General features: G+C 41.8%; 1 protein-coding gene and 1 long non-coding RNA gene across 2 annotated transcripts in view; both read left to right on the top strand.

The window, feature by feature from the left end:
* Positions 1 to 11885, top strand: part of CXCL14 (C-X-C motif chemokine ligand 14) — a 37309-nt gene extending 25424 nt beyond the window's left edge. The window contains exon 4 of the mRNA XM_075856312.1: positions 8417 to 11885. Coding sequence (XP_075712427.1) covers positions 8417 to 8432 — 16 coding nt within the window. The 3' untranslated portion in view covers positions 8433 to 11885. The remainder of the gene's footprint in view (positions 1 to 8416) is intronic.
* Positions 11886 to 19835: 7950 nt separating this feature from the next.
* Positions 19836 to 23533, top strand: part of LOC142750964 (uncharacterized) — a 31077-nt gene continuing 27379 nt past the window's right edge. The window contains exon 1 of the long non-coding RNA XR_012882656.1: positions 19836 to 19914. This is a non-coding gene — a long non-coding RNA (uncharacterized LOC142750964). The remainder of the gene's footprint in view (positions 19915 to 23533) is intronic.

Below are 23533 nucleotides of genomic sequence, written 5' to 3' on the forward strand. Positions count from 1 at the left end.
TTCTAATTCATCCCCAAAGTGTTCCATGGGGTTGAGATCAAGGCTCTGTGCCGGCCACTAAAGTTCCTCCATGCCAAAAACTCATCAAACCTGGTCTTTGTAGACCTCGCTTTACACACAGGAACCCAGTGATACTGGAACATTTCAGATCTTGTACCAAAGTCACTTACAGATGTAGTTTGGAACTGTATAGTGAGTGATGCAACATAGGAAAGACTTTCAATGCGCCATGCACTTCATTACACAGCAGCCCTGCTATAAGAGCTTGTATGGTATACTGCTTCAAGGATTAGCTGTTGCATTCCTAGATGCTTATACTTCACATTATTAGCACTGGTTGATCGGGGCAGATCTAGTAGATCAGAAAATTTACAAACTGACTTGTGGCAAAGGTGATATCCTATGACCGTGCCGTGTTTAAAGTCAGAGTTCTTCAGTATCCATTCTACTACCAGTAATTGTCTATGGACATTGCATGGCTGTGTGCTTGATTTTATGTACTTGCTTGCAATGGCTGTGGTTGAAACACCTGAACTCAATAATTATCTTTGGTCACATAGTGTATAATATATATTTATTCAAAGACCAATTCAGTTCTGCAAAGATTTTTAATCCCTTCCTGACATTTGATGTGCATGTACGTGATGGTTGGGAGGGGGTGTATGGAGCGGGCTTACAGACTGATCGAACTCCATGCGCTAGTGGTTTCATTAGTGACCGTGGCATCTAAACAGTTAGAGGGCCCCCCAGGTCTGCTGTTCTGGTTCTCCTATTAGGCTCTTCCAGAGTCGGGGCTTAATCGGAGGATACTAAAAGCAGGATACTAAACATTTAATTTTTTTAAGTTTCCCAGTACATTATATGCTACATTAAATGGTGCCATTAAAAACTACAACTAGTCCCGCAAAAAAAAAAAAAAGCATTAATATTGAGATGTCCCCCAAATTTTTTAACATGGTCCAAATGAGAGGTCTCATCGCTGGAGCCGGACAAGGTGAGTAACAATAGGAAAGCTTAGCAGTCTACGCCTTCCTGTAGAGTAAATCAAAGAGATATACGTTGGGTCAACAAGGATCTATGGATAAATTTGCCATATGTGCCAGGAGTTTTCCCGGTGCATACGCAAAACATTTTCAAATAGTTGTGGACAGAGTGTTATACTTTTCCGTTTTACACCAAGGCACGTTATTGGCGAAAGGAATATGAATTCGAAAACTGCATGAAAAACTGCACTGTGAGAATCCAGACTTAATTTCTATGGGAATCTACAACAAATAGCCAAAAGTTGAAAAAGTATTCATTTCTATTTGCACTAAGACTACAATTTACTTTAGAGGGAGAAATCTTGCTTAACCTGCCTTTGTGAAAAATATTGAAATACGAGAAAACTTTTTGCATGGTTTAGTCATTTTCAACATTGTTCTTTTGATTAATTTCTTATCCACGCATCCAAAGAATGCAGAGTAGCTCATATTAAAAAATCTTCTGAGAGTAGAATTTAAGAACAATGATGGCCTCAGGATCAACATAATAGTAGATTTTTTTGTGTGCACCTCTTTGGAGAGCAACTCTGACTAAATATTTAACTACTTCTTTTCCAGTTCATCAGTCTGAGTTGGGAAGGAACATTTTTTTTTTTTTATATACACAACTAGTAACAGCCAGGGCCGTATTTAGAGTTTGTGCTGCCTTAGGCACTTTTAGGGCTGATGCCCCGATAACGTAGCTTTTTCCGCCGCAAAAATCGCATCATGTGCTGATTGTTGCGTGTTTTACCTTCCCATTGAATTCGATCGGGAAAACCTGCAACAGAAAACCAGCAATTCCACAACATAAATTGATATGCTGTGGATTAAAAAAACGCAACGCAGGTCAATTTATGAACGTTTTTTCAGTGGATTATTTACGCAGCATGGGGATGAGATTTGTCTAAATATCATCCACTCTACTGCTACTGTATTACGCGTTTTTTATCGCAATAAAATCCGTTTTGGAAAATCCGCAGTGTTTATGCTACGTGAGGACATACCCTAAAATAATTGTTCAGTGCTACACCATTAACATTCCCTCCCCTGCCCCCACTGGAACCATTGGGCCCATTTCCCCTATTATTGATCAGGTCACAGTTTATTATTTTTTAGAAAAAAAACAAAACACTCCTGCCCTTCCCGACTGGAGCAAAAAATGCCCTGCCGGTTACCTCAGTACATGATCCTACTTTTAAAAGTAGGCCACTGAATGGAGGTAACCTGGGACCATTTGATCTAAACTAAACAATGACAGCTTAGAGCTGTCACAGACCCAGGAAGGGAAGTATAAAAATGGTTTTGCTTTTTTAGTTTAGTGCTACTAATGTGTTTTTTTTTTTTGTTTTGTTTTGTTTTTACAGGGCCAGTTGTTGGACTACGTCGGATTCGAGGACTACTTTGATGACGCCATTTTTATTTTCAATAAAATGGTTAACAAGGGTTGTGTGGGGGCTTTTATTTCTATAAAATATTTTTTCTGTGTAGGTTTTTTTTTTACTTCATTACTACTGCCTTAGTAATGGCAGCTGCCTAAAAGACCATGTCCATTACTAAGTTGGGGCGTAGTGTTAGCCGGTGATCAGGCTAACACCCCCCTATTATTACCCCGGTACCCACCGCCACCAGGGGTACTAGGAAGAGCCGGATACAATCCAGTACCCGACCATCTGAAGTGATGGTTGGGTACTGGGGTGGATGCAGGCTGGTGAAGACAATGGCCCTACCCATCCTGGTAATGCTAGGCTGCAGCTGCTTTATTGTATCTAACTGGTTATGAGAAATAGCGGGACCCCAAGTTGTTTTTTCAATTCTTTATGTTAAAAAAACGATGTGGGGTCACCCCATTTTTCATAACCAGCCAGATACAACATAGCAGCAGCAGCAGCCTAGCATTACCAGTGTGGGAAAGCCCATTGTTTTTGAGCTTTCCCAGTCTAATAATACCAGCCTGCGTCCGTGCCAGTGCCCATCCATCACTACAGATGGTCAGGTACTGGATCGTACCTGGCTCTTCCTGGCAACCCTAGTGGCGATAGGTACCGGTGTAATAATGAGGGGGGTTCGTTTTAGCCTCTGCACCAGCTAACACTAAGCCCTGCTATCGGACAGCCACCATTACTAAGGCAGTAGTAATATCATTTTAAAAAAAAGACACAGAAACCATATTTTATTGAAATAAAACGCCCTACACAACCCTGGTTAACCAATTTATTGAAAGTAAAAACGCAGTCATCGAAGTAGTCCCCGAATCCGACGTAGTCCAACAACTGAACATGTAAAAAAAACAAATTTAAAAAAAACACATTAGTAACATTAATAAGTAAAAAAGCAAAACCATTATCATACACACCTTTCTGGGTCTGTAACTAAGCAGTGACAGCTCTTAGCTGTCATTGGTTCATTAACATCACATAGTCACAGGTTACCTCAGTTCATTGGCCTACTTTTAAAAGTAGGCCAATGAACTTAGGTAACCGACCACCACGTGATGTAAACTAACAAATGGCAGCTTAGAGTTGTCACTCCATAGTTTACTAAGCCTTGTAAGTGACACAATCGCCCGAGATGCGCCAGAATTTTGGTGCATCTCGGGTGTGTGTGCCACTATAAACCCAGTGTGGGGACTCCTTCAGATACAAAGGAATCCCCACACTAGGAGTTACAAGCGTCGACGAGGCTCAGCAATAAAGTTTCCCTTGATGTGGGCCTGGTCTTTTCTGATCAGGCCTGCTCCGGCGGAACGATGGCAGGTGGCGCGATAATGTCATCCTACCGCCTGCGCCACAAGATTGCCTCGAATGATGAGGAAGGGAACTAATGGTTCCCTTGCTTCACCTCGCTTTCAATTGTATCCTCTATCTAAGGACGCGGATACAATTGAAGACAGTACATTACATGTCACGCTACCAGAATTTCGATACCGATACTTCGTGTAGTATTGCGATTTCCAATACCAAAATGATACTTTGCCCACAATAATAAAAAAGTTCTTCCATTTTCTGTGAGGTACGTGGTGTGTTGAATTTTGAACCTCTGTGTGCCTCACATTAATAGTAATTAACCCCATCGTGTTTCTCAGTCATAATGGACAACATTGGGTTAATGTGTGAGGTGCATGATGCGGTTAATTACTATTAATGAGAGGCACATGGAGGTATAAAATTCATAACCCCTCGTGCCTCACATTAATAAGTGAAAGAAAATAGTTTTTATTTTTTATACTGTACAAATCATAAATGTCTCTATAAATTTGTTGTGCAGGTTATTACGGTGGCGACAATACTGAATGTGTGTGTATTTAATGTATTGAGACTTTTATTTTATTGTTTATTGTAAAAAATGTGTGCATATTTTTAAACTCTAAAGGGGTATTCCAGTTAAAACAAGTTACCCCCTATCCGTGGGGTAATGGGTAACTTGCTAATCGGTGGGTGTCAGACAGCTGGGACCTCGAATGTTTACCAGAACAGGGGTCCCGTGCCTCTCGTATGAACAGAACGGCAGGTCGCTCACACGCACTCCCGCTCCATTAATTTTTTATGGGAGATCCAGAGATAGGCGAATACAGCGTTTGGCTATTTCCAGTGCTGCCATAGAGAATGGAGAGGCAGTGCGCATAAGCGACCTGCCGCTTGGTTCAAATGAGGGGTACGGGACCCCTGTTCTCGTAAACAGTGGGGGTCCCAACTATTAGACTCCCACCGATCAGCAAGTTACCCTAAGGATAAGGGTTTACTTATTGTAATCGGAATACCCCTTTAATGTACTTGCCTATATCTATATGCCAGTACATTAGTCTGTGTACTGATAGTACAAAAGCAGTTGTTAGGACATACCTAAGTATGCTCTAACAGGAAACCTGGTCAGACAGTCCTGGGGTCCTTCAATGGACCCTGAGCTGTCTGCCCATATATGATCTGTCCCTCAGTCGCGTGACAGGGATTCCCCCCTTTGCATTTTCCCCTTGAATACTGCGGTCCGCTTTGATCGCGGCATTCAGGTTAATAGCGGCGGAGATGAGCGGTTTCTCTGATCTCCGCCATTAGAGCGAGGCTGCAGCTGTGTAATACAGCCATTGCCCAGCTTCTGACAAGTGTGCGCGTGTGGTCAGCATGAGGTGATGTGGCCGGCGCTGCACTAAAGAACGGCGGCGCCGGCCCTGAAGACAGAGAACATGGGGGTTTCTCAGTGCGCCCACTATCTTCTGTCTTCAGTGCTGGCGCTCATTAGTGCAGCGCCAGCCACATCACCTCATGCTGACCACGCACACAGTCGCAGCCCTGCTCATTACTTTCTTGTGTTCCTATACTAAGTTGTGTGGCCGCACAGCTTAGTAACGCAATACATTAATTAACGATATTGAACAATTTGAGGGTGCACGGCATCTAAATAGTATCGTTGCATCGTGCAACACTACATTACAGTACAGTAAACCTGTGCCTGACCTGCTGCGGTGCCCTCCTGTCCTGGTCTGCCGTCCGCTCCCCCTACAGGACTTCTTAGACTGAGTCTAAGACACGCCCACTGTTCTCGGATTGGCCATAGCTGCTCTGGCCAATCCAATAACAGTGGGCGTGTCTTAGACCCCCCCCCCCCCCGCAAATTACCTGACCGCTGGACGGTCACAAGTTACATTTTTAATAAAAATAAAAAAATATGATCCTCCAGCTGCCCCCCCCCCTCTGCTGGATGCCCTAGGCACTGAGCCCCCAGTGCCTACTGGTAAATACGGCCCTGTTAACGGCATTGGCTTTTATTTACATGAAAGCTTCAGCGATTTTTCTTGCTTGGTCATACATACTCTATTGTAGGTTTGTCTACCTTTTTTTTTTTATTTATTTATTTTTTTACCAGACTTCTCCCGTCCTTGTCTGGATTTTGATGAGATGCAGTTGACATCTATTAATAGTACCTTCGAGTGCAGTTTTACTTTTTGCTTGAGAGCAGCAAGTTCTGATTAGACTAGAAAATTAATTCTAATTATTTTATTTGGAAGCATGTGTCAGTCCATCATGAAGAAGCCCCAGCTGTGGGCATGAACATTTCCCTGGAGAATCCAGATTAGCTACACATGCAGCCACAAGAAGAGGAACTTTATATATAAACCTTAAATTAGCAGATTTTATCTAGCACTTGACTGCTTCCTGTCTCCTGTTAGGTATTTTAAGTTTGGATAGATGCTTTAACTAATTCACTGTTAACTCTCATCACATTGACGTTTCCTAGGATTAAAGCTTGAAAGTTGTGTGCTGCGAGTACGTTAGATGTTTATGGAAGTCTATTCAGGATTTAGATATATATTGTATGATCACGTGACTTTTTAGGCTAGATAAGCCTCAGCTACATCATGTGCCTAAGTACATAATATGCAACGGACATTTTATGCTACAGGGTGGTTGAAAGGCACCTATCACTTTCAAGTGTCCAGGGTTCAGTGAGAAAGTCCTGGATTCTTGGCAGTAAACAAATCTGAGACTTTTTGCCTTCTCCAGTGTTGACTTATGACTACAGATATTACAACTACTTATAAGCTTATAAGGACACTGTGGTTAACACATTATTATGGATCATTTTTGTGACCGTGATACGGGCATTTCTGTATGGATGTTATTGCTATAATGGCACCATTATTATGTACACTTCTTCATAGGTACTACAGGAGATGTAGATAGTAATCCGCACTAATGGTGTTACATTCAGTTGTAAGGGTATGTTCACACGGCAAACTAAAACCGTCCGTAAAATACGGAGATGTTTTCAAGGGAAAACAGCCTCTGATTTTCAGCCGTTTTTTTAAGCATCAAGCGTTTTTTGATATGTTTTTTTACGGCCGTTTTTGGAACGGTTTTCTATTGACCCAATGAAAAACGGCTCAAAAAACGGCTCAAGAAGTGATATGCACTTTTTTACGGGGCGTTTTTTACATGCCGTTTTTACAAACTGACTAATAAGAAAGTTCACCGTGAGAACGAAACCCAGTTTTTCAAGTCTTAGGCCAGTTCACACAGTTTTTTGGTGCTGTTTTTGACGTGGAAACCGTGCCAAAAAATGGCCGAAAATGCCTTCCATTGATTTCAATGAAAGGCAAAGGCGTTTTTATTCCCGTGAGTGGGAAAAAAACATTTGCGGGAAAAAAAAGTTATGTCCTTTCTTCAGGCGTTTCCGTCTCTGACCGCCCACTGACATCAATGGGAGGCAGAAAAAGCGGTTTTCGCTGTTTTTTGCCAGCGGCGCTCAGTGTTTGAGGCCGAAAAGCGCTGCAAAAAAACGCCTCAAAATTCCTAGGGTGGGGTATACATACAGTGGCATGACATCCTATGCTTTCATGATTGAAGCTCCTAAACCGCAGCAAGCCTTTATTGTGACTGGCTAACTGCGTTTTGGGAATCACACCTGTTACATTTAATAAATTAGAGGGGGTTTCTTAAGTAGACCGTTGCCTACTGAGCCCCTTGCTCTTGCAATATTGTAATTAACAGCACAGACTCTGCTTACTATGTCAAACTACATATCTAGATGTTCCTCAGGCTTTACATTTTTTTTTTTTTTTATTTCCAGCTTAAATTTAGAGCCAATATACAACCAGCTGTGCCCTTCTTTGAAATGAATGGAATCCTTAACATGGTGTTGTATCATTCCTATAGCTCCTATAGTGTATAGCTCCTATAGTCTTCATGTGGGCTGGCATGTGTTTTGTTCCTACCTCAATGTAAGCGTGCCTTTCCCTTATACTAATCTAACTAATCTAAGAAAGAACAAAAGGCAAAGTGGTAGGACTATGGAAGTAATTTACAGAAGATTGACATTTGACAGACTGGTAAGAGGAGAAAAATAGTAACTGCTGTTCTAACCAGAAAAATGTTGAACAAATGTACTATTTAGGCTTCAAAAAGTTACTTTTGAAGCTTATTTAAAAATATAACTTTGCCCTTCCATATAAAAAGGATCATTAGTGATCTGCTTTCCGTTCTTATTTTTCGGAAAGTGACTTGTGCAAGCATCTACTGGCCCTCTAGTATTTGATTCTAGTATTTTAATGTCTTTTGTGAGTTTTGTGTTCTTTCTGCCTTAAATTAGATTGGTTAGCTTAGTTTAAAAAATAATAATAATAATAATAATAATAATAATAATAATTAAAAAAAATAATGTAAACTACAGCCTTAAACAATGTTAAGCTATGATACTGGTCTAAGACTTTAATTATAGAGATTAAAATGCATTCCTTATGTGGCATTAATATGGAAAAGATAAAGTGATTGTGGGTCACAAAAGATTGAACTCTAGACCGGAAGGTCCGAATTTGTGGGTCTTTCTTAATCAATTATATTTATATATTATTTTTTATAATACCATAATTAATTCATATCGAAAATGTGTTTTCTTTATAGAGTGTATGAAGACTAAGAAGAGATTCAATTTGCAAGATCTAATGAATAACAGTCAACCAACTGCCCTTAAAGGAGAGAACGCAAATCAACAACTTCTTTCCTTGTTTTCAGATAATCTATGCTTATATTATCATAAACACTCTTTAAGAGGGGTCCATTTTTTACATTTATAGCCATATAAAATAAGACCTTTGAAATTCATAGTTGTCTCATACGCTCCTGAATTTTGCTGTAACTGTCTTTATGATTCTAAAAATGGAACGATTTTGTGTTAAAATTATTTGATACCTTGTGTGTGTTTGAGATAAAGATTAATAGTATGTATGAGCTTTATAAGTTCATTAAGTACAGTATGTAGTTAAAAGAAGTTATTACTTTGGATCACTAATTTCTTCCTTATATATTTATTTCCATTTTTTTCTTTTCCAGAATATTTTAATGATGTGTCACAAATGAAAAAATAAGTTCCTATGACTTAAAAGAGTCATTTTCTTATAGTTAGACAAACATTCCATCATGACAATATCTGCAATGACTATAGTCTCCATATAATGCATATCCATATTTCTCATAAAATATATATTTCTTTGACACTTTTTTTATTTCATGGGTTTATAAACCGTCTTTTAAAAGAATACATTACATGACTTTAGTATTTTTTTCATTTTAAAAACCGCTTGAATTTTTAAATATTCAAAAATAATTTAATTTTCATCACCAAAATTATATTAAATTCGTATTTGCAGTTTACATCCAATACATTTTAAGCAAAGTGGTCATAAAGATAATTAGTATTTTTATTTTGTTTATAGTAATTGTTATGGTTTTCTAACTAAGAAATGGTTCCATTAATTTTAGGATATTTCAAAAAAACAAAAAAATAATCTCAACTAACATCAAGTTAAGTAATTTATTTTTATTAAAAATATTACATTAAATTAGACTCATCCCAGTGTAGGGGATTTACTTAATTTTGTTTATCCTCTGGAATGTCCTGTGTGCCCAAAATAATTTAAAGGTGATAAATTTATATGACGTGTGTGTTTGTATATATAACAACATTTCAAAATAATATTAGTCAGGCTCCAATGATATTATATTTTAAGAAAGATTTAACTGTATACTTTTTGTCAAGCAGATCCATATGATTTTTTTTTTGATTTTTTTTATAGGGGAAGTTTTTTCCTTCTATGTCTTTTAGTTTATTCCAAATATATTGGGTACAAATGTATTCAAATTTGTATATATATTTGGATCTTTCTGCTATTGATTTCACTTGTGAAAAAATGTAATAAATATAAAAATTGGACCCTCTAACAGGATAGAATAGCTTGGCAGGCTACACTATTAAATAATTTTAAAAAACCGCATGCGGTTGTTTTAAATGTTTGCCAATACACCATTTTTGGCATATGCTTCACAACTAGAAAGCTGGATACATCAGTCTGTTTAAATACAGTACTTTATTTTAGTTATACAAATGTATAAATTTGACGTAGCCCGTAAATATGGTTTGAACCCAGCTGTAGGCTGGTTCCACATGGCCGCGATATAGCAGCAATTTAGCATCTGTATTATGGTCGAAATACCTGGACCCCACACAGTTCTACTGAACTGAGCTTAGATCTTTATAGTAGCCTTTTGTGATCTCTGGCTAAGAAGAACCAAATGCAATTTGGGTGTTGTGGTCGTAATACAGATCCAAGAATGTGGCCCTGTTACAGCCATGTGAAACTGGCCTTTATTACCATTTTATTTTTTCCAAAATAAAGTACATAAGTTAAAGTTTTGAAAATATGAGTTAATAGTTTATCTAAAGTGTTCGTCTGTATACCGTACACTGATGTTATGTGCAAAAGCCTGATCTGTCAGTATTTCACTCAATATTGGTCTATATGATCCTTTCTTACAGAAATTAGCTGGGGAGAGAATACGTTATAATATGTAAATAGGCTTTGATGATAAAGGTTCGTACTATAATGTGTATATTATCTATATATGTATTGTACTGCTAAATTATCATTTTATTTAAGTATATTCCGTTTTTAGAAGAGTTGCATGTTGGTTTCTTATTCATTTTTTTAAATAAACTGGGGAAAATGTCTTGTGTGCTTTATTTGGTCTTTTAAAAAAAAAAAAATAATAATAATAATTCTTCATCTGTGTATGTGGGTTGTTATGAACACTCTCCTATAATATTTCTTAAAAATGGTGCCCAAAAACATTATGAACAGACCACTTTATATAAATTGGTCTGTTTTTGCAGGTAGGAATTCAGGGGTAATATGAACATTGAGGCGGCATGGCAGTACCCACTGGACCATGACCAGAGGGAGCCCACCTCACCTTGGTCAAGTAAAGCATTTCTTAAAATTAAATGGCAGGAAAAAGCAGAATAATCTGAATATTTATTCTCATAGTACAAAGCTGTTTCGCATACAAACATCAACAAATATGTTGGCAAAAGTGGATCAGGCTGCAGTGAATGAGTGTATTAACTCTTCCCCTATATAAAAGTGGTGGAGTATAAGCAGCTCCAAACTGTTTTAAGCCTATGTCAGATTCATGAACAAAGGGCATGTTCTGTTAATGATTCTGGTACACACTGAACGGGGAGCGGTACTGTCATATTGCACAGTGTGAAAGTACTAATACATTTATTTCATTGTTTTTATGACACATTTAATAAACCATTCCAGGAATTATACATTGCAGTTACATGTACAGCATTTCTTACTGTTACTTATAACATTTTAGTAAAAAACAAAAACCTGTAAAAATATCAATTATATCGGAGATATTTACAGCTCCGTTCATCCTGAGCACCTGGTTAATTTTATATAATGAAAAATTTCTAGGGGTGCTGTAATAGTAGCCATTAGGGGGTGTAACCCAGTCTCCTTTGCCTGAAACTGCTCAGAACTTGCTGAATAGAATATTACCAAAGTCCAGACAGACAACTAAAACTTATAGTTTCAGATCACTCTAGAGGAAAAACAGTCTAAAAAAAAAAAAAAAAAACATAAAAAAAAAAAATCATAAGACACTGAACCCAAACAAAAATAAATTTTTCTTTCACTAGCATATACAGTCGAGCTTTGATGTAATCATTATACTTCTTTGAACACTCAAACTAAAATATTTGATATCCTGTCTTGTTATTCTTAAGCAGAATTTGCTTTTTAATCTGGTCCAGATGTTTTTGGTTTTTTTAGGCATCTCATATGCCATGTAATAGTTGGTTAAAGAATAATAATGTATGGAAAACAAAATTCCAGATTTGTATAAGCTGTTTAGTCTAAACTGTTACTGTTTTTATCAGAATTTTTATGTAGGATTTGACTTGAAGGATATTAGGCTACAGTAAAATGTTAAAGATCCAACCTTCCCAGGGGCAAATATGCTTTTCAAAGGATTAAAGGATTGTATTTACTGTAGAAGAAATTTCTGGGGTTTGGAGGAGGATCAAGAGAACTTTTTTGAAAAAATATAAAATAAACAAATATAAATGAAGTTAAGTTTATTTCTTCGTATACTGTATATGAAAGTGAATTAGAAGGAAATGGCAGGTTTCCATATACGACCTCACCGTTGACACAACATAACAATATCACCTTGTAAGAGTGCGTCCACTATGATGAAATGTATAACTTAGGTCTTTTTTTATTTTCTGATACAGTATTTCATCAGAAGAGTATAAAAACGATGGTCAAGTATTTGTAATTGCTGTATGACATATCAAGCCAATAGTAACGTACTAATGTATATTAGATCTAATGTTTATTAGAAAGGCCTGATAATAAGCTGATCATAGTCATGCTGCTGGTTCCGCTGCCCTCCTCCTGGCAACCGGCACTCAAGGTACATGCCCAACTAGCCCTGTATTTAAATACCCTGACCAAGACAGAGTAGCTTGTTTGCATCCCTCTTGAACACAGCACCCAGGAGACATTTCCAGCCAATCCCTGCCCCTTCCCCAGATTTGCCTCTTCCAAGGGCAAGTTTTCACTGAAACTGGGTTTCTCACAGTGCGAGAGATACTTTTTGTTTTCCATTTCCACTCTGGTTGGATTGGGACCTCCTTCTTTTAACAACATCCCTGGATCAATGTCCATTGCCATCAAACTAGTACAGAGTAAACGTACTTGAATTTGAGGTTTACATGAGAAAGCCTCAATTCTTTGACCATTTCACATCATGCCCCTATAGCAATGAGCTTTATGTCTATATTTGTCAGAATTTTTTTAAGAAGAATTTCATAATGCTGTTCAACATCATTCCCCAAGCAGCCTTCTGGCAATTTAGAATAAGACTTGTAATAGAATGTACAGTAAGTTTTTTTTGTTTTCTGCCTGAAGTACTGACCAATTTAACTGTATACATGACTGGAATGGGTGTTGAAAGTGAGTAGGCTCGGAGAGCAGGGAATTTACTTTTTTTATTTTATATATATATATATATATTCGCAAAAGTGGACGGGATGCAGGTTGGTAATGGATAACTGGAAACAGGCTGACCACTTATATAGCAACAGCGGACTGGATACAGACTGGGAGTGGACAACTGCATACAGGCTAATGACAGATCGCAATAGCGGACTGGATACAGGCTGGTAAAAGCCAAATGGATACAGGCTGACAACAAATAGCAGTAGCAGACCGGAATCTGATGCATACACGATCCTTTGCTGGATAGCACTAGGTTGTTTCAATGTTGCTCAGGCACCAGGTGGATAGTGGAGGTGCCTTATGTAGTCCTTGAAGCAACAGGGGTTGGATGGGTGAATCTGGTCCTTGAAGAGATAGCCAAAGCGCACGTAACTGCAATAAGGACACAGCGACCGCGAGCAGAGGATATGAGCAGGTGCAGTGGCGTAGCTATAGGGGTCGCAGTTGCGACCGGGCCCCTAAGCCTGAGGGGCCCACGGGCCCCTGTTGTCACACAGCATGCTTGTTAAATAAATTTTCTGTGCCGTGAAGCACTTCCTGGTTATGGTCACATGGTACACTTAGTGTACCATGTGACCGTATTGTCACGTGACACGTCTTCCAGCCATTGCAGTGGACGAGTCAGTGCGGAGGACTCCAGGTGAGCTAGAGAGTCTGTATTGTAATGTGTTGTGTTGTCTTGTAATGTGTTGTATTCTGCTGTTTACGGTGGAGAGGGGGGGCCCGTTAAATTTCAGCCCCCCTCCCCTCTCCACCGCAAACTGCACAATACAATACATTACAAACGGTGGGTCGCGTCCCCCTCGGTGGTCGTGTGAAGACCTCCGGGGGGGGTCGCGAGTCACTCACCGAGGTCCCGGTTCCATTCAATGCTAGAGCAAGGAGATGACGTCTCCTTGCTCCAGCATTCACTGTGCCCTGAGCGCAGAGGCGGATTAAGAAGACCCTGGGCTATTACCCAAACTTGGGCTCCCTCTTCTCCACCGCCACCTTGCTGCGCCATAACTATTGGTAACACTACCTTTTTGCACAAGCATTAACAAATGAGTGTTACAATTCCCCTTTCACAGGGCTGTGTCCCTACATACTGACAGTATCACACTGTGCAGGGACACATCCTCCTGACAAGGGGAATGGTAACACCAATTTTTCTATCAGTCCTGGACTGCACAAAGACGTTATGTGGAATACAAGGATTTCCTATAATAAACATGTCAGGAGAGGGGACAGATTCTCTACAAATCCAGTGACTCACAGGTGACGACGTTTCAGATGCTAGTAGTTTTTTTTCCTCTTTTCTTCTCCATCCGGTCCAGAGCTCATGACGACTTCTTCTGGCCATGACCCATTTCTGCAGCCCTTAAATGTAATATCACCATGCACTGCGCCCCTGACTTTAATTGTGTCACATACTGTAAAGTAAAGCACCACATACACAGTGCCCCCTGTAGATAGCGCCAACCCCCTATGTAGACAGCGCCACAAACACACCCCCTGTAGATAGCGCCACACACACACACACACACACACACACACACACACACACACCCCTGTAGATAGCGCCACAAACACAACCCCCTGTAGAGAGCGCCACACAAAACCCCCTGTAGAGAGCGTCACACGGCACCCCCCTTGTATATTGTGCCACACAGCGCACCCTTCCTTATATATAGTGCCACACAGCGTTTCCCCCCCCCCTTGTATATAGTGCTACAGTGCAGCCCTTGGATGACATTTTATCTTATATGACTGCTGCAGTCTGCGATTGGCTGCAGCGGTCACATGGGTTGAAACGTCATCTCAAGAGGCCGGACGGAACGAAGAAACTGAATTCTGGGCAAGTATAAGATTTTTATTTTTTCTAAATTGCGTTTTTACATAACATCTGTTATTTGTTGCGGGTTTTACCGCCTCATTGAATTAAATGGGGAAAACACGAAATAAATGAGAAGTGTTTACGCAAATACAATTGACATGCTGCGGAATAAAAAACCGCACCGCAGGTAAATTTCTGAGCTTTTTTTCCCCACTTATCATTTACGCAGCGTGTGGAGGAGAATTGTCCACATCTAATCTACTCTGCTGTTACTGTATTAGGGCTTGTCCACACTTAACGGAATTGCTGCGTATTTTCCGCCCGGAAAATATGCGGAATACAGTAGCAGCAAAGTGAGTGAGATTTGACAAATCTCATCCAGATGCTGAGTAAAATTTCCGACCAGACATTTTGTCCTGCTGCAGAAAGTGGACAGAATTGCTGCGTTTTTTCAGAGGAGATGTCACCATCTCCCAGCATTGAGAAAAACGCAGCAAAATACGCACCATTTTCTGCAGCAAAAATGCAGGAAATGGTGCTTTTTTCTGCAGCGGAATTATATATTATATATACACACATACACACACTATACATATGTATGTGTATATATATATATATATATATATATATACATATACATACACACACTATATACACAAACACACACACTATATACATACATACACATGTACACATCGCAGACACACATGGGAATGCACATTATACAAATATAAAGTACACATTGTAAACACACATGAATATGCACATCATACACATATAAAGTACACATTGTAAACACATGAAAATGCACATTATACACATATAAAGTACACATTGTAAACACACATGAATATGCACATTATACACATATAAAGTACACATTGTAAACACACATGCACTTACCTTTTATGTTGTGAAGGGCGTTCAGCAGGTTGATGTGGTGGGAGTCTTCACTGCAGCTCTTCTCCTGCTCACAGCCTGACACAGAGCCCGCCAACAGTCTAGCAGCAGGAGGAGAGCTGTGTAGAGCAGGGAAGGGGGGCTGGAAGGGGAGTTTCAGCACAGACCACGGCTGCTACGTAGCTACAGAAGCTCCCCTCGCCTCATGACAGGTGCGGTCCTGGCACCGGCTCGACGCAGGCAGGCGGGATGCAGCGACATGTCTGCGCCGAGTCACTCATAGCACACACGGGAGGAGGCGAAGGAATGGGGATAGGTAAGTAATTATGCTATTTTTCTATTATGCACATATGGGGGCATTATACTGCATGGGGGGCTGATATAGAGGGGCATTATACTGTATGGGGAGCTGATATGGGAGGCATTATACAGTATGGGGAGCTGATATGGGGGGCACTATACTGTATGGGGGCACTATAGTGTATGGGGTGCTGATATGGGGGCATTATACTCTATGGGGGGGCTGATATGGGGGGCATTATACTGTATGGGGAACTGATATGGATGGGAATTATACTGTATGGGGAGCTCATATGGGGGGCATTATATCGTATGGGAAGCTCATATGGGGGCATTATACTGTATGGGGGCATTTTACTGTATGGGGCAGCTATGTGGGGCAGTATACTGTGGGGGCTGATATGGGGGGCATTATACGGTATGGGGCTGTTATGGGGGGCATTATACTGTATGGGGCATTATACTGTGTGGGGGCAGCTATGGGAGCATTATACTGTGTGGGGGCATTATACTATGGGGGCTGTTGGGCAAGGCATCTGAGCATAGGCACATGCAGGTGTCTGATGATGGAGGGGTAGGGGGGCCCATGCTGAATTCTTGCACCCGGGCCCATGAGCCTTTAGATACGCCCCTGAACAGGTGTGGTGGGGGAGGAGCTGGACACTAATGGAGGTACGAGACCCTGCAGCGAGGACCACCGGAAGAAGCGGGACCCGCCGCAGGTGTTATAAAGAATCTATCTTTCTTAAAGAGCCAGCATGCGCTAATCCACTTAGCATTTCTGGATACATAAGGTACCCTCGCCATCACGCAGTGCCTGAGTAATTAGGTTCATTATCTGTTACTGACACTGCCTAAACTTGACCTCACCTACCTGTCACCTGCTCTAACCTTTTGCCTGTCCAATGTGAAATTCGTCTGCCGCTTGCCCTGACCTCTGGCTCCGCTAACCGTGAGTGATCGTCTTCTGCCTAACCTGATCTACACTAGTACCAGACCCTGCGTCTTGTCTGCTGTTATTGTACCTCACCTGTCTACGTCTGCTGTTGCCAAGGGGACTACTCTGAGAGTAGCAACCTGGGGATTTTAGCAGCCAAGTCCACATCTTAATAGGAAAGTTAAAGGGTGAACACCTACTTATCCCTTAAACCTTGCTCACCAGTTCAGCCTTATGCCAAATCTTTTGGCAACACAGTGGGTCTACCCATTCTCCGTAGGCCCCGTGACAATCCCTATTTCTACGGGCCCCATGCCAATATTTTAAAAAAAATTCTTATCTACGCATGTACAATTGATAAATGGAAACTTTGTTGAAACAACAGTAACTGTTCTAACTTTCTATGTACAAACATGCAAATGACCAAATGGATTAAAAAAGAAATAAAACATTAAAACTAAAAGAAAATATTACACAGTGCTGTAAAAAAAAAGGATTTGCTCCATTTCAGATGTCTTCTGTTACTGCATATTTGAAACATTCATGTTTTTTTATTCAAATAAAATAAAACATGTTTATAAATAACAGCTTTTAAAGTAATACTGCATTTTTTTAAATCCCTTAGTTCACTGTGACACTGTCACGAAGGGTCTGTGGACCCACTGGGCCGTACCGCCTTGGCGGTAAGGCAGCTGGCCAACAGGGAGCAGGTGAATGTCTATCGTTCTATAGGTACCTATGGCAGCTCAGACAACAAAAGGGCAGGCTCGACTGGGACTTGGGTAGCAGGCGGACTTCAGGCGAGGTGAAGCAGGTCAGACGTGGATGCAGCACGGTACGACTTTGGCACAGCTCGGTGCTAGACCAGGAAGGTATGGATTGCTAGGAACAGGAACTGGAAACAGGTATAGGTACAGGGACAGGGACTGGAACAGAGACTGGAACAGGAAATACACTAGGAGGCCATCATGGGTAAAGTTTGTCCATGAGGTCTGGGATCCGGCAGAGGTGAGTGGACGCGAGCGCTGGCGTCTCCCGAGGAGGAGGCTGGGGCCAGTGCTTACCGACTCGTGGCTGCGGCTGTCAGTGGGATGTTGGAGCTGACCGCCCGCAGCCACGGACATTATAGACATGTTTTTAGATGATAGACAGAGAGACGTTCCCACTATGTGATGCATACATACATCGTTCAGCTATAAGATAAAAACCACTTACCTAATATTGTGTAGGTCCTCCTCATGCTGCCAAAACAGCACTGACCCGTCGAGGCATGCACTCCACAAGACTTCTGAAGGTGTCCTGTGGGAGCTATTTCAGTGTATTTATGATACTGTGTGCCTTTTTTTCTTGCCTATTTATGACATTGTATCTATTTGTTTTCATTTGCAAAATATATTCACCGCCATTATGCCCTCAAACCTTTGAAGTCGTGCTTTATCAGTATCGGGGCATCCCCTCCCATTTATATAGCACCATTTCTCGCTAATCTTTGTATGGACCTGAACATTTTTTTTTTGCTGATTTCAAAATGCATTGTCCCTGAATAAAGAAACCCTTCTATATCTACTGTTTGGTTAATTCTAAGAATTTGGTGGCAACACTACACCTAGAGCAATTATTTTGGACGTTCCATTGCATGATTTCACTGGATCCTCCGGAACATCACCAGGAAGGCAGCAGCCACCATTCCTACCTTCCCTATGCTTTCATCAGGGTTGTACCTGTATATGCACAACTCAGAAAAGTGATTTTAAGACATACAATGCAACTAATTTATACACCTGTTTATTAGGTTTCACCCTATTGGCGCTACTAAATTGTTTTTATTACTGTGAAACCGACACGAAAATGTAAGCAGTAGATCCTTTAAGTCCTGTAAGTTGGAAGGCTGGGCCTCCACGGATAGGACTTGTTTTTCCCGCATGTCCCACAGATGCTCAATCGGGTTTATCTAGGGAATTTAGTCAACACCATGAACTCTTTGTCATGTTCCTCAAACCATTCCTGAACAACGTTTGGAGTGTGGCAGCTCGCATTATTCTGCTGAAAGAGATCACTGCCATTAGGAATACCATTGCCATGGAGGGTCTGCAACAATATTTAGATAGGTGGTACCTATCTAAGTAATATTCACATTAAAGCCAGGACCCAAGGTTTCCCAGCAGAACATTGCCCAGAGAATCACACTGTCGCTGCTGGCTTACCTTTTTCCCCACAGAGCTGTCTCTTTCCCAGGTAAGCGATGCACTTAAAACACATCAACTTCAAGAACTGACTGTTTACTTACGGTCTAATATATACAACCCCTTGACAGATGCCATTATAATGAGATAATCAATGTTATTCACTTCTCCTGTCAGTGGTTTTAATGCTATGTTTGAATGGTGTACACTCTAGTTATTGCATGGGCATGGGGATTACACATCGCAAGGGCATGACAGCCAATCACGGCCATGATTGGCCCAGTGCTTCTGTTATGTGTTGTCACTATGCAGGGGCGTAGCTAGGGGGGGAGGTGGGGCATGTGCCCCGGGCGCAACTAAGACAGAAGGTAGGGGGGGCGCCAGGTCGGGTGCACAGGGCCGCACCTACCATGAGGCAGGATGAGCTGCTGTTCTCTAGCGACAGCCTTCAGCATTGTGTGGGGGCAGCAAATGAGAGTCCACCCACACGCTGTAAGCATTGGACCAGTGTGCTGGAAACCTCTCTTGCTGCATCACGCAGGACTTCTTTCTCCGCCCTGCATGTCCCTTCTCTGCTCCAGCTGTTCTATTATTATCTGTCAGCAGTCGGGGACAAGCAGGGGGGAGGGGGAGGAAGTCTGCAGAGACAGGACAGGCAGAAAGCAGGTCAGGGAAGTTCACATCAGGCTCTCCTCCTGTCACATCGGCTGAAGCAGTGATAACAGCTAGAAGATAACAGAGCCTGGTGTGCACTCTGCCCAACCTCCTCTAAGGGCAGCAGTGTATCTGCAGGCTCTCTTCCCCTCCTACTCCTGACTACTGAACTCCTGGCAACCATCACTGCTGACCTATGAAGAGGCTCCAACTACTGGACCAGACTGTCTGCATGTGAAGAGTCCAGCTACCTACAAACGGTAAGTGTTTATGTGTGTGTATTCTGTTTGTCTATCTGTGTCTGTCTGTATCCTATCTATCTATCTATCTATCTATCTATCTATCTATCTATCTATCTATCTATCTATCTATCTATCTATCTATCTATCTATCTATCTCTCTCTCTCTGTCTGTCTGTCTGTCTGTCTGCCTCTCTCTCTCTTTCTCATATCTCTCTGTCTAAACCTGCAACAAATGTCAAGTCCCCCAAAAATATCCCAGTATTTTTTCATAGTTTAAATAAAAAGACTATACTCGCCTCCCTGGTGCTCCTCTGGCAACGTGTCCCTGGTCCTCCTGATGGTCTCTGTACAGCTGGGATCCTGTAATGATGTTTCATCACATTTGACCGCTGCAACCAATCACAGGATGCCAGCTGTACAGAGACCATCCAGAGGACCAGGGACATGTTGCCACAGGAGCACCAGGGAGGCGAGTATAGTCTTTTTTTTTTTATCTACACTGGTTTCCACAGCACGATTTGGTGCAGACTTTCTGGCAGATTTCCCTGCGAATTTTGGGTTGGATTTACTGCTGAATTTTCTGCAGCAAATTTGATCCACGTGTACATACCTTAAATGGACACAAGTTAAAAATGCTCAAGTAGTATACAGTTTTATGCCACCCAAAAACAGATGCAAACCCCCCCCCCAAAAAAAACCATATACCTCAGCACAGTGTGAAACCGCACAGTAGTCTTTGCATACGTGTATGTGCACACCAACGTTTTCTGAAATTCAACAGAGACGTAATTTAAGTTTTTACCTCAAGTGGCAAAAAAGCTTGACTTGGCCCCTCAGGTGCAGATACGATTGCATACTCCTCCTGGAGCGGAATCCCCCCGATGTCACTATCCATATATCGGCAGTGACGTCAGGGACCCCTCCTGCAGGAGAGGAAACATACTTCCCTCTGTCCCTGATGGCCGAGGGTATGTCCCGCAGTCAACTGTATCTGCATCCTCAAGTACACAGATACAATTGAACTTAAAGAGGCTCTGTCACCAGATTTTGCAACCCCTATCTCCTATTGCAGCAGATCGGCGCTGCAATGTAGATAACAGTAACGTATTTTTTTTTTCAAAAACTAGCATTTTTGGCCAAGTTATGACCATTTTTATATTTATGCAAATGAGGCTTTCTTAAGTACAACTGGGCGTGTTTAAAGTTATGTACAAGTGGGCGTGTATTGTGTATGTACATCTGGGCGTTTTTACTTCTTTTACTAGCTGGGCGTTGTGAATAGAAGTACATGATGCTGACGAATCAGCATCATCCACTTCTCTTCGTTAAGACCCAGCTTCTGGCAGTGCACAGACACACAGCGTGTTCTTGAGAGATCACGCTGTGACGTCACTTCCTGCCCCAGGTCCTGCATCGTTTTGGACGAGCGAGGACACATCGGCACCAGGCGACAGAGGCTACATCGACTTACCTGCAAACGCCGATGCTGCTGCAGAATCAACTGTAGCCTCTGTCGCCTGGTGCCGATGTGTCCTCGCTCGTCTGACACGATGCCGGACCTGGGGCAGGAAGTGACGTCACAGCGTGAACGCCCAGATGTACATACACAATACACGCCCACTTGTACATAACTTTAAACACGCCCAGTTGTACTTAAGAAAGCCTCATTTGCATAAATATAAAAATGGTCATAACTTTGCCAAAAATGCTTGTTTTTGAAAAAAAAACATTACTCTTATCTACATTGCAGCGCCGATCTGCTGCAATAGGAGATAGGGGTTGCAAAATCTGGTGACAGAGCCTCTTTAATGCTGAGGCATTAGTTAAGGCCCCATGCACACGACCGTGCCCGCAATCACGGCCCGCGATTGCGGGCACGGCCGGCCGCTGACTGACAGCCGCATTTTCGGGTCGTGCTCCCATACAAAGTATGGGAGCACGGCCCGCAAAATGCAAAAGAACGGACATGTTCCATAATTCCCGCTACATTTCCACGGCACTGACACCCTTCCGTAGTGCTACGGAAAGGTGTCAGTGTTCAATGAAAGTGAATGGCTCCGTTTTTGCGGACCGCAGTTTTGCGTTCCGCAAAAACGGAGGTTTTTTGCTGTCGTGTGCATGGGGCCTAAGAGGGGAGGAGCAGAGGGAGCAGTGCCCAGGGAAGCCCTTGACATCACTGTCCATATAAGGACAGTGACTTCAGTGGCTCCTCTGAAGCGGAATCCCCGTTGCTGACGCTCTGACAGGGGATTCCACTCCAGGAGTAGCCCCTGACGTCACTGTCCATATATGGACAGTAATAACAGTGACTTCTCTGTACATAAATGAACAGTATGAACTAGGAGCGGAATCCCTGGCCTACACTTTGGCTGAGTATTCCGCTCCTAGAAGGAGTCTCAATGGCGCAATCTACAGGGGGGAGGGGGTAGCGCTATCTACAGGGGGTGTGGCACTATCTACATGGGCACAGTGGCACTATATAGGGGCACTATCTACAAAGGACACTGGCGCTAGCTACATGGGTACTGTCTGTGGGCACTATCTACGTGGGTACTGTGGCACTATCTACATGGGCACTGACACTAGAGGCATCTAAGGGGGCATTGTACGGCATGGGGGCATCTAAGGCAGCATTATACTGTATTGGGCAGCTATGGCGGCATTATACTGTATGGGGCAGCTATAGGAGGCATTATATTGTATGGGGCAGCTGTAGGGACATTCTACAGGGTGGGCCATTTATATGGATACACCTAAATAAAATGGGAATGGTTGGTGATATTAACTTCCTGTTTGTGGCACATTAGTATATGGGAGGGGGGAAACTTTTCAAGCTGGGTGTTGGCCATGGCGGCCATTTTGAAGTCGGCCATTTTGTATCCAACTTTAGTTTTTTCAATGGGAAGAGGGTCATGTGACACATCAAACTTATCGAGAATTTCGCAAGAATAACAATGGTGTGCTTGGTTTTAACGTTACTTTATTCTTTCATGAGTTATTTACAAGTATCGATCTCACACGTTTAACCCCTCAGATGCTGCGCTCAATAGCGAGCGCCGGATCTGAGTTGTTTTGGAGAGAGGGAGGGAGCTCCCACTCTCTCCCACCGACACCCGGCAATAAGATCGCCAAGTGTCTGTGTCTTCTATGGCAGCAGGGGGCCTAATAAAGGCCACCAAGTCTGCCTGTAGTGAATGCCTGCTAGGTCATGCCAGAGGCATGGCCTAGCAGATGCCTGTCTGTTTTAAATGGACAGTTAGTAATACACTGCAATACAAAAGTATTGCAGTGTATTATAAAAGCAATCGGATAGTGGGACTAGTAAAAACGTAAAAAGAAAGTTTAATAAAGTTAATAAAAATGCCTTTATAAAATGCTTTACTATTAAAAAACAAAATAAAGTAAAAAAGTTACACATATTTGGTATCGCCGCATCCGTAATGATCCCAACTATAAAGCTATTCAATTTTTCAACCCGCACGGTGAACGCCATAAAAAATAAAATAAAAAACAATGGAAAATTTGTGTTTTCTGTGAATCCTGCCTTAAAAAACGTGATAAAAAGTGATCAAAAAGTTGCACCTACTCCAAAATTGTACCAACAAAATGTCATCCTGCAAAATAAAGCCCTCATACA

This window comes from Rhinoderma darwinii, chromosome 3 (assembly GCF_050947455.1).
Source record: "Rhinoderma darwinii isolate aRhiDar2 chromosome 3, aRhiDar2.hap1, whole genome shotgun sequence".
In the NCBI taxonomy this organism is placed as follows: domain Eukaryota; kingdom Metazoa; phylum Chordata; class Amphibia; order Anura; family Rhinodermatidae; genus Rhinoderma; species Rhinoderma darwinii.